The sequence below is a fragment of the Gymnogyps californianus genome, chromosome 7 (genome assembly GCF_018139145.2).
Source record: "Gymnogyps californianus isolate 813 chromosome 7, ASM1813914v2, whole genome shotgun sequence".
Lineage (NCBI taxonomy): Eukaryota > Metazoa > Chordata > Aves > Accipitriformes > Cathartidae > Gymnogyps > Gymnogyps californianus.
The window spans coordinates 32096852-32109418 of NC_059477.1; the positions used below are offsets into that span (position 1 = coordinate 32096852).

The 12567-nt window shown below is 39.9% G+C and overlaps 1 protein-coding gene across 7 annotated transcripts in view; it reads right to left on the reverse strand.

The window, feature by feature from the left end:
- Positions 1-518: 518 nt before the first annotated feature.
- MYLK (myosin light chain kinase) overlaps positions 519-12567 on the reverse strand; it is a 223844-nt gene continuing 211795 nt past the window's right edge. For all 7 annotated transcript variants that reach the window (XM_050899516.1, XM_050899517.1, XM_050899520.1 and 4 more), the window contains 5 exons: positions 8017-8169; positions 6882-7005; positions 5532-5661; positions 4530-4649; positions 519-2669 (listed from right to left, as the gene is read on the reverse strand). In XM_050899516.1, the coding sequence (XP_050755473.1) occupies positions 2422-2669; positions 4530-4649; positions 5532-5661; positions 6882-7005; positions 8017-8169 (775 nt within the window). In that variant the 3' untranslated portion in view covers positions 519-2421. The remainder of the gene's footprint in view (positions 2670-4529; positions 4650-5531; positions 5662-6881; positions 7006-8016; positions 8170-12567) is intronic.

The window sequence follows — 12567 nt, forward strand, 5'->3', positions numbered from 1 at the left end:
AGCCTGCATGAAGGCAGTGCAAGCGTATTTGCTAAATATTTTCATCTTTACAGTTTTTAGGAACATTGGTATAAGTACACATCTACATCTAGACTTCCCTGAATTTTTTCCCTCTTGCTCTTACAGTCTTTCTGAAGTATAGGTTTCCCCACCATAAGGGAATTCTCAACTGCAAAAGAAAACCACAGCTGTCATGGTGCCCATCCACGTTTACACTTCTGTTCATTGTGAAGGACGCGATGAGGCTGGAGACACGCGGCAGAGCACAGGGCTACAACTAGTGCCAGCCCCAGGCTGTACCTGATAGCACTGGGGCAGAGCAGCCTCCACACAGCGCTGCCCCGCGCTGACGGGGCAGGAGAAGTGCAGCAGCACCACAGAGATCAAGGAGGTTTCACTGTTGCCACCTCAGCCGTTTGCGTGCCAAGCAGCTCTCAGGACAGAACAGAAGACCGCTGCTACTGATACGCTTAGCCATGTGAATGCAGTGACACCTGCAATAGAGTATACAAGGAGCATGCTTTGTGGTATTATTTATTTAGGAACTGTGAGTAACTACAGCCGTAGCGTTCTCATCTTTGCAATTCTGATGGTTTAACAAACTGGGAGAACATTAGCATATTTTTATTAAGGTACAAAATACACCCCGTTGTTGCCTAAAACATTTAAAAAAAACGTGAGAAAAGCTCTGTATGCTCTAAATCAGATTCAAAACCTTTCTGTATAAGGAATTGTGGCAATACTGTGTTTAGTATAACGAGGTTTTTATCAATTGGAAAGGAAGAGACATGCTGGCAATCTGAACTTAGCGACAAAGAGTAAAGCAGTTAAAAACCATTGTGTCATCCACATTAGTTGAGCTTTGAATGTAGAAGGAGCAAATCATATGAAACACGTACACAACTAGGTAATATCAAACAACCTAAGGTTGATATTGTACACACCTGTATTAAAGTACACTGACTACTTAATGGTGAGGATTTAAGGTAATGTTTTTTTAAAAAGAGGTAACCTTTGAAATGCAAATGGTTGCACTTCACACACAAAAAGTGGAAAAGGAAAAGAATCACCTTTGGAATGATACATAGATATAAGACACTAGTTTTGGATTATGCGTATCACCTTGCAGCCTCTGATATTACCTCTGAACAACAACAACAAAAAATTAAAAAGTGCCAATACTGTGAAAGGAAAGCAAAGTTACTAAGTCTGAGTGCATTAACCACTTCTGAGAAAAAACCTGGGCTTTGGATTTTTTTGTTTTGTTTTGTTTTTCTGCATTTTTAAAAACGCAACAGCCTTACTGGTGCAGGTTCAAGACAAAAACAAGACAGTCAAGCTCATAAGGTAGAAATAGGTCCTATATAGGTTAAGATTCTTTGGAAACTGCTAAGTATAAAGGAGTTTGTAATCCAGGCTACTATCTTTTTGGCTACTCCAAAAATCTGTGGGAGTTTCCAGCTTATCATCAGTTGAAATCTGTTTTGCAATCGCCAAACAAATGCAAGTAAAACTTTAACTAACCTGGGATTCCATTCACACACATGCACACCGAAGTCACTGATTGTGCAATAACCTGTTTTTTCACGGCAGCGTATATACGAATCGTAAGTCATTATTAGATTGACCAGAACAAGAGAAAATATTCTCAGTCTTTGTGTTTTCAGCCTGTTTCTTAAGTAGGCAGCTGTAACTGCACTGAAGTGACAGGTTGTATAAGGGAAGAGGGACCAGGTGTGATCAGCTAGTTAAAAGCAAGATTAGAAGTTATCTTGGGAAACCACCTTCATGTTTAACTTTAGCCAGTATTACAACGGCGCTAACAGCGCACTGAGAAAGGGCAGTAAATGTGTTTGAAGTTAGGACTGTGAAATTCTGTTTAAAACAAATGAAAAATGAGCCATACCAACATACAAATCGCAATGCTGGCTGTGTCAGACCTTCCCTTATAGAAGATACTGCTCAGGGAGCAGCCTGTTTCTTAGGACTGGAGAGATTCACTGCGTGTCTGGGAAACGATTCCTTGTAAAGTAGATCTTGGGGAGCCAACTTAGCTGCAGTTTTGGCTGAGGAAAGTGATGGTATAGAGCAATGAGCTCACTACATAGACTTTTTCTTTAAGATGTTCAGAATATAACTGTAGACTTGTTTTCCATACATTTGATTTTAAAAATAGACTGGGCAACTTAGTTGATTAATTGCTTAAAGTAAATCCAATCATGCTAGCAACTTAAAATTGCCTGCTGATTTGAATTAATGCCCATACATAAAGCAAACAGGTATCAACTGACCATGCTGAAAAAACAACCCCCCAAAGACCTACGTATCACACAAGGTGCTTTTGATAACTTGGTTTTCTGAGCCTTATAAGGAGAGTCTTTAAATATATTTTTTTCATTTTTTTTTTCTTTGAGCCTTGATTCATTCTTCCTCCTCATCATCTTCATCTTCTCCTTCTTTTCCCATTGTTTCCACAAGGAGTTCTGCGGTGCACGTGGCTTCCCCAAGGCTGTTAACAGCTTTGCAGGTGTATTTGGCATCATCGTCCCCACATACTTCAGAAATAGTCAAAGAACAGTTCCCATCCTCATCATAATCTATCTGGAAGTGACGGGACTCCTTGACGGGCTGATCGTCTTTGTACCACATTACCTCAGGGTCAGGATAGCCTGCAATAGTGGAGAGAGAACAGCAATTGCAATGAACGAGTATTGACTAATCTGTAATTACTTTAAGCTCTAATTCCCCGTCTGTGTATGGACATGCCAATACGTTGATACACAAATACTTCACTGAATTCTATTTAAAATAAATGTAGATGCTGTGAGGCTTTTTTACTTCACATTTACCTGAAACAACTGTATTATGAATAGCAAAAAATTGAAAGTTAGCACTGAGGTACTCACTAGATTCCTCTTTCCACTACTTTAGCAGCGACTGCAGACAGCTTTTTGTGTGTCTCGCACATCAGCCAGCGAGGGAGTCTTGATAGTGTATGTGAGGCTTACCTTACATTGCACCTTTTGTGGAAACCGCAGTTCCCAACACTGAGATTTAGAATTTCAAGGGTAGGGTGTTTTGGGCTACAACTACAATTTAATATCCTTCTCAGGTTGCTTTGTTGTGGCTATTCTGAATCTTCCTCGTCCTAATCTGCTCCTTACACACCAGCCTGTCCTGTACGGTGACCGAGGCACTCCCATTTCCTATTTGTGTTTGTTAGGATAAGCGAGGGAGTCTAAGAAAAGCATTTTGATTATGCATCTCAACAGGAGTTTTGGAGCCTTTTGTGAAGCAAATGGCTCTGCTAGACTCGAAGCATTCAGAGCAGGGCTGTACAATACATGCTGGAGAACAATCCCTTATACAGTACTCTTGGCTGCTATAACAAATTGAAGGCTTGTTGTCTCAGCCAAGTTCTGGACTGTGACGGGAGGATGACTTCCCACTGAGCAGAAATAAAGTGCAGGAATCCTTGATACACAACGAACATTACAGCGATACACTGGGAAGTTTGGAACATCAGCCGTGGTACATCCATCTATTTTATTCCATGCAGTACTTATGCACATACCCCTCACGCTGAGCATCCATCAGCAACAATAATCCATCCTCACATCTCCGCTGTGAGGTAGGAAACACAGGCGGTGAAAGAGATTAGGAGCACAGAAACAGACAAGCAGAAGGTCAGTGAGGCAGTTTCTGAACCTCATTTTAAGATTAGAAATTGTCTAGCTTGAACACATATAGTACCAACTCTATCCATTTTGTTTTAACAGCTCTTCTCTTCCTAAGTTCTCGTTTTCATCAACAGCTGTGATACAGAAGCTTCAATCTCATTGCAATAGAAGTGCTAGCGGTCTTGGCCTTCAGACTGTTAGGCTGACCAAGCCCAAGCTCCTTAAGTGCCTTCTCATAAACTTATTCTATCTGCATATTCCGTTCTGCGTTTTCTTTCTTGAACTAGTAAGCTAAAAAACCAACCACCACCACAGTATTTTCTAGATGTGACTTTGGTAACCAGCACAATGATATCATTACTTCTCATGCGAATACACTGTTAGGGACTTCTTTGCCTTGAATACAATGTATGTATGGCTTAAAGTTATCTTGAGGTCACCTGAAATTTGTCTGTCATTTCAGACCAGTGACTTCCTACTTATTCTTGGTTTCTGGTTAGCAGTCTCTAAGAGTGTACTCTTGCAACTTACGGTACTACATTGCATCTTGTTTTTACTGTTTCTACCCTCAAAAATCATCTTACTGTTCCCACTTGCTATTCTGAATTAGTGATTCACACATTGACTCTTGGAGACTTCTCTTCTATGGCAAGCACAGAACAAGCCCGTGCAGCTCCAGATATTCTGTTATTGCAACACATTCATGCTGTGACATGCAGATACTGGTAAAGCAAAATGGCACCAACTCAACAATAATACAGAAAAAAAATTGAAAAAGTTAAACAACAGCACAATGCAGAAAGCTGGCAAGGAAGGAAGGAAAGAAACAGATATGCTGATTCAAAGTACCTTCAATTTTGCAGTCAAATCTAGCAGCACTTCCTTCCACAACCTCTATGTCAAGGATTGTTTTAGTAAAATATGGCTTTACATGGGGCTTTTCTTCAGCCACTTCTTCAAGGAAAGCATCTGGAAGAGAGTGAAGAGATAGTTAATTATTTTACAGGGCATGTTCTCAAAAGATGCATTTTAATTTTTAATTACCAGATGGTAATGAAAGCATCTTTTATTTCACTTAATTCCGTAAGGCTAATGGGACAGTGAGGACGTTAGCTGCTTAGTTTTGTGCCAATCTTTTGCAGCTGGACAAAGATTCAGGCCATAAATAGAATGAAATCAACATGCAGGCCACCACGCTACAAATCATCTTTATTTTTTCCTTTAATTTGTTTCTAACCGAACCTGGACTTTTGCTAGTCAGAGGGGTAAACCAGTTCAACTTGTATCAGGCCTGCAGTCTATCTGGCTATGTCCAAATGACTTGCTTGATTTTCAGAAGTGTCAAACATGTGCACCTCTGATGATTGTTACACACCACAAATCCACGTTTCAAATGGGGACATAGGGGAATAATGTAGAGACATTATTTTTTTCTTAAATGCCCCTGTCTGAGGAGCATGGTTGATGCAGAGTACATGTCTTGGTTACAGCAAGTGTTAATACTTTATTGCTTGCTCGCTTGCATGAGAAGGCAATACATCACTGTAATCTTTGTATAAACATGCGTTCCCAAGCTGATAGAAAGTGCAGCTGACAAATCTGCCTTAATTCTTTGGCTTTAAAAAGAGAAGAGTTTACTGCCCGTACTTATACTGGGGCATTTTGAGTAGCAGAACAATATGAGAACAATGAATTTTTGATAGATTTCTTTTTAAAAAAAGAAGATAAAAACAGAGAGAGAGAGAGAGCAGGAATAACCGACTCGATGATTGGTCTCTAGCATTTTGCTAAAAGTTTTAGTAAGATTGATTCACAGAGAGGTAAAAAATATGGTGCAGCAAAATTCCTTACCTTCGTTCTCTACTTTGTCTGCATTTATAGGGCTGGTAGGCGAGCTCCCAGAGGCCTTCCTCCCACTCATACCAGAAATCATTGCCATGGACGACAGTCTTCCTATTGCTCGGACAGCATGGCCTGTTTTCTAAGACATAACATAAAAGGCTTCTGATCAATCCAATCCAACAGGCATGTGATTTTCTGTAACAATCGTGCTTCGGACAAATTATCTGGGATCTCTGCAAACCTCACTGGAATTGTTGGACAAACTGCTTATATATAGCTCTGTTGTTTTAGGAGAGACAGAGCAGGCTGGTCTGAATTACCAAATTTAGTTGCAGATATAAACTTCCCCTGATGAACTCATACCTAAATGAATGTCTCTGTTAGCTGCGGATAAAAAGCACTGTGCGAGAGGAGGGCCAGCAAAAAAGCTATGTCCTGTTTAACTGGAACTTAACTCTGGTGGCGGACAGCTCTCTCAATAGCCGAATGGGCTGGACTGAGTTTCATCAAGGAGGAATAACCAGCTAATATGAAATGAATGAGAAAGCACCATCTGCACGATGGAAGCAGACCTCTGACAGGCTCAAGAATCAACCACCAGGATACTAAAATATGCTCAAACTACGTTGCCTCTAGTACGGACACTTGTATTTTTGTACAGCTTGCATGAGCTCCTAAGAAACACATACAGTAGCAGGTAAGAGGAAATATAAGGTAGATTTACATAAATGAATATTTTGTCGGCTACTCAAAAGGCTGGATGCAGGATTTCATACACCAACTCCCCTAGCTATCAGAACGGCTCCGATGGACCTGCTACAACAGTTCTGGCATTAAGAAAAAAGAAGATACGGAGACCAAATACATCAAAGAAAATTATTAAACCCATCTGACCGAATCCATGAGAAGCTTGGTGCTCTGACAGGACAGAACTACTGGCTTAGGAGAATGAAACTACCACAAAATGAGGCATCTTTCGAGAGGCCAGGCGGATAAGCTTTTCCCTAGCTGTTCAGGTTTGTTAAGGATAACATAATCCCCCAGCCCTCAGTGGCATGGAGAGGGCAGGGAGGAGAGATGGTCATACCCCCAAAAGAACAGGAAAAGCTGTACTTGAACTCATACGCCTTTTAGTCGCCTGAAATGGAATCACCACGTGTTACATACATGCAGCCGTGCACCCTCCCACTGCTTGCCCGTAGAAACCAAACCTGCTTTACTGCATTCATACTCTGGCCACACTGGAGTTTTCACCAGCAGCAGAAACCACCTGGCATGACATGTTTCTCAGAATCATAAACATTAGAAATCAAGAGATGTATTAGGATAACTAGCCCAATTCTATGTCCTCTTCATTACCTGCCATTTTCTTCTGGCCATATATTTCTTCATCCTATCTTTGGAAAGTTTTTTGGCTTCCATGGTTTTGGTGTCTTTTTGCAGCCAAGGATGCTGAAGACATTGAGTACAATTTAAGCGACTCCTGTTTTTATATAAAAAGACTAGTCAGTGTTGCCATTAACGATAGTTGAACCTACCTGCTTTAACATTTTGCGCTCTCTTTTCTGAGAGCTGATTTTTGTTTCCTAAATTTAGCAACATAGGTCACATGGCACTGCTTTCCCAGCTGTGCTTACTTCTTAAACTCACTTTCACAATTTCTGTAGGTTTTTTTGAGAGGAAACCGTGCATTTTTAAGTGTTAATAAAACATTATAAAACAAAGCACGAAAAGCCGTATGTTTTAGGCAGGGAATACATACAGCAGAGCCACAATGGCAACGATTCAGCTACCTCATGCTGGCAGAACCCTATCCCAGATCTCCTCTCCTTCACTTACAGAGATTTCCCCTTTCCCACCACTTAATACCCTCCTTCCCTGCAGCACTGAACATTGAACAAAACAGAAATGTCCACATCTCTAATCAAGCCACACCCATTCTTCACTTTGTTCATGGTACACAGATAAATAACCCTCTGTTCTCCATCCGTCTGATTGCAAACTCATTGGAAGAAGTACGTTTTCTTTCCTTGGTTTGTTCAGAGTCTGCTATAAACAGGGCTTCCAACTCTGATTTTTTTTTTCTTGCCCGATTACTAGATTTATAGGAAAGCTGCCTACTCAGAGGTACCACACTTAAAAGCAACACATGGAAATACATCTGGCAAAATTGCAACCTATTCAGATCAAGACAGAATATGTCATGCAGGAATCTGTGTCACACAACAGTGAAGTAAGAGTAGCCACATAAAACCTCAGGGTGCATCTTGCCCAAGGGAAGGGAAAAGCAGAATGAGTAGGTGATTAAAAGAAAGCGCTCCGTTCAGACCCTGCACCCTGCACGTAAAATAAACAGACAGATGGGCACACAGAGCTCCTTATAAAGTATCACCAGAGGTGCCTGCATCGACGTGGAGATTCACAGTGGGGAAACAAGAATGACAAGTTCAGCTAAATGCAAACATAAAAAGTGTATCAAGTCCAACAGCTTTACTTCATATCTTTCTTTAGTAGATTGCTGATAAAGTCCTTGGCATCATCGGAGATTTCATCAAAAGCCTCATCATCAAAGTCCCACGTTGCTGAGGTAACATTGGCGAGGGTTTCGTTGTCATTGTCTCCCATGAAAGGAGAAAGTCCGCTGACCCTGGGGATAGAATAGACAGACAGACACAAAACAAACAGTGTCAATTTGCAAATTATCAGAGGAGCAAACTAAAATTGTGTGTGACATCTCCTATGCTCTGCAGATCTTTATCAGTAAAAGCTCCCTTTAAAAAAAAAAAAAGGACTCAAGTTAACTATAGGTAGGCTTATGGGAAGGAAACTAGAATTTTGACTGCAAAACTGAAAGGAACATTTTTGCTGTTTCTTTCTCTTTTCCCAAGACATTTTTGAGGAGGGAACTAGAATTAGGTGAAAGCGGAGCATACTAGTTTGTTAAATGACTTGTCTAGTTCTGCATAAATAATACTGCAGTTTTCACACCAAATTCAGCTAAATAGCTTTTTTTTTTCCTGGTGCTTTCAGAGTGACTTTGCTGCCTTTACTGTCAAACCAAGTTTTTTTGTACATTTTATTCCATTTACTCCTGCAGAGAGAGCCCAAGAAGAAAGATGCATAATGAAATAATAAAATCCACGGGGGTATTTTGTAAACAAAACCACCCTGAATTATATAGCCAGATAAAACAGTGCTACATCACTGCAGGCTGTAGAGTTATGCACATGCATCCAAAGTAGTTTGGTCTTTATGTTCTCAATCAGTCATGATGATGCATGAAATGGAAATAATACTCTTTTATAACCTAAGTTGAGCTTCCGAGGCTTTTTACTCAATATAACTGATAAATTGCCAGTGAAAGGCAATTACAGAACATCATGGTGTCGTTTTTGCAGAGTATCTTTCTCCAGTTGAGCGTTGTCCTTTATTATACTGTACCTTTGTGCATCCAGATACTTTTGATTCCTGTATATATCACCCTTTCAGTAAAATCTTTCAGGTGAAAGGTTGCTTATTCCTTAGAACTACAAGTTAGTCAGTTTTCCAGGTCTTCTTCCTGGCATGCAATTTACATAATAACCTGTTCTTCATGAAATTTTACAGACTTTTTTTTATTTCTCTGTACAATCATGTTAACCAGTTACAACAACCAGTTACATTTCAACAGTAGTACATTTTTTTTAAAATATGGAAAAATAAGTGAAACTTATTAGGGTTCTGAAAATACTGTATGGATATAATACTATATGAATATCGTGATGCTATGAATATCACAGAACAGACTGGTAGAAAAAGAGATTGAGATCAAATAAAAAGTGAGTTACTGGATTAATAATATTAGTATAATCTCCTCCTCCAAAGTTATTTTGCTACTCTTTTGTTAGTAATTACATTCAAAATCTGATTTGGAATTTGTTCCTAAGGCTTTTATTTCTATAAGCAAAGCAGAAACACACACTCTTTGAAGCCTCAGACAAAGCAGATACTAAATCTTTTACCATTTCTGGAAGTTGTGTGCAGTACAGCAGAGTGTAGAATCTTATGTGTATACTTCAGAAATTGGCTAGTAATAATACATGAGATGAAGATAAAAGGTTTGTTTCTTCTCAGACAGAAAGAGGTAAATAAGAACAGAAGGTATTTGCTGTCTTACTTTCCATTATATGGGGTGCATTCAAATGCAACAGCGAAGCATGACTTTATAAATGTATAAGGTGGCATAAACCCATTTATCAATTTATAATAGGCAGGAGTTACAGAAAGCTGAAAGATTAACGTACCAAAAAATGCTCACATAAAACAACTTTGCCACGACTGTTCTCAGTCTTTGACACTTACTTTACTGGAAGCGACAAGGTTTATGCCTGATAGCACTGGAGAGTTGGTATTGCTGCGGCGCAATGAGAGACTCTGTTCTGCCCTCAGGCACATCAGCCATCACGGCCAGGTAAATTGTTGAAGCAAAATCTCTGTCCTGCAATCCGCAGAGCACTCCTGCAGGGCCTTAAACCTACCTCCGCTCCAATAGTTAGGCATTTTCCTATTTATGACAATGTCATCGTTCTCTATAATGTTTTAGAAAGTGAAAAAATCTCATCCAGGCTGCAGTCTAAGTTTTGGGTTCCAGATAACGATTGCGAAGTTGTCTCTTTTTTTGACTATGTAGCAAGTGCAATAATCTCTCAGCCAGTTCAGTGGCTGCTAAAAAGGCTCACATTCTATACAAATGAAGGGTCTGTGAAGTATTTCTTTAGTTCACTGTCAATATAGGAGACGCACATCTCCTCTTCATCCAGTTAAGCTTCCAGAGGGGACACTTGGGCAGCCAGAGCAATAACGATCCCATTTCCCTTCAATACTTGATCGAAGCGTGGCAAAGGTGACCCCTGCATAGTATTGCCACAAATAGTATTGTGCAGCTCTTGTGCTACATTAGATAATATTTTGGCCTATTTCCAGAGATTAAAGCTGCAGTATTGAGAGATCACCTCCATGCTAAAAAGGCTGCAGAGACGTTGCTTTGTGTGGCTGCCATAAGAGGCAGTGCTTATAAAGACATCTAGCTTTCTGGGCAAAGGGATACTGCCTGTCACACACAGCTTTTGAGGGATGAGGATAAATAGAAGGAGATTAGAGAGGGAAAAAACCCTTTGGTTGTTTTGGTTGGCTTTGTTGGGTTTTTTTTAGAATTGCGTGACAGAATTATCAGATAAAATCTTAAATGCTGTGGTAGGATTGACCCATCCCATGCATTTGGTAAGTTACCAGAGGGGTATCGGTTAAGCCTCCACTCACTTCGTCATTTCCAAACACCAGTGTAACAGTACCCATTCAAACGTTTTAATGAACCTATTTTTGTATTACTGAATGTGCTGTTGCAAATTTATAAGGCTAAAATAATTTTCTCTCTCTACCACAGTTTTACACTGTGAATCAGTTGCCTTGTCGTGGAAATAATTGTAATGAGAACTAGATCTTTGTCTATAGTCAGAAAACAAAATCCAGCAACTAGTGTAGCTTATAACCAGAAACGCTTATCTTTAGCACAGATTTCACTGACCTAAGTCTTGGTTGTTCATTTCTTAATAGCCATTTAAAGTAATAATGGCCCAGCAACTCTTTTGACAGATTATGGAAACAATTTCTTTTTGGAATGCTGAAGCTAAGTGATAAAGATGAGCTACCGCTCCAGAAAATTAATACTGAGCTTACACTGCAAAGTTACTATTAGACAAGCAGCAAGTTGTTTACTGAAAACATTTTTCCAGCTACTTAACCAGGCATCTTCCTGGCATGTTAAGAACCATTTGTTTAGAAAATCTTTCACTGTTTCCACTTCTAAATAAAGAAGAAAGATATTTTATCCTCTGGAAGTTCCTTAACATTTATTGGTCTGTTCTAATAAAGCTCTGAGTGCAGATTTAGAAATGTTAAGATCAAAAGGGTCCAATGTGGTCGCCGGTCTCACTGCCTATGTAATAAACCCCATAGCATTTCACTTGGAAATCTTTGCATTAAGACTGCCTCTAATCCAGGAAAGACGAGTTTGCTGCATGTCTCAAAAAGTCAGACTCTGAGCATTCATTCCTCTGCAAGCAGTGCTTGCAGCAGCGGCTGATTTGGGCTGATGGCACTGAGCTCCTCCTTACAGTCTTTGCATTGCATTAGCAGTGAAAAAAGTAACGGATCTCAGTACGAAGAGTACTGTCTGCTTCTCATAAACCTGTGCAGGTCATGTCAAATAAGCACATGATAATGCCTGCACCCTGAAGATCATGTGGGCATTTAATTCTTTTACAAGTGAAATAGAACAAATAAATAGTCTCAGGCTACTTTGTGGAGGACACGCATCCACTGGACAAAACCACCTTTTCCTTAGCTGAGGGCTGACTGACTCCCACACCGGTCATCTCAAGGAAGAAACAGACCACTGAACCCACGTAAAGGAAGACAGGTCATTGCTGAAGCAAGGGCGTTACTCTGTTCTCATCCTTGTTTTACGTGCCCAGTGGATTAATGAGGAATCACAATTTGCTGGTGCCACTGAACAAAGAATTCATTTTCTTTTGAGCAGTACAGTCATGACATTAACGGCCTCCTAACTTGCTTTATTGAAAGAACAAGGAGTGCTCTCTCATCTTTATATTAATGAGGCTTAAATTTTTAATACAACGTGGAGCCAACTGTAAGCCAGCAGCGTGTCTTGCTTTATCAAAGTCCCAAGTCAGCATACCCAAAAGATGAACGATGCCAAAAGATCTTTCAACCAACCCAAACTGCCAAACAAGGGAGGAATAACAGCAGTGATGAATCACACAATAGATAAAAAGGAAAGGGAATATTTGAAGAATCGGGGTGCATGCTATTAGGAAGGCATTGAAGGAAAAGAGTATACAGCAGAGTATATTAAAAAACAGCCTAAGATATGGCATATTAAAAAATTATTAATTGACAGAGATCAACTACTCTGAAAAGATACACACTGCCTGGCACTGATAAAGCAAGAAGAACTAATGGAAAGGAAGTAGAGGTTTGAATTGGC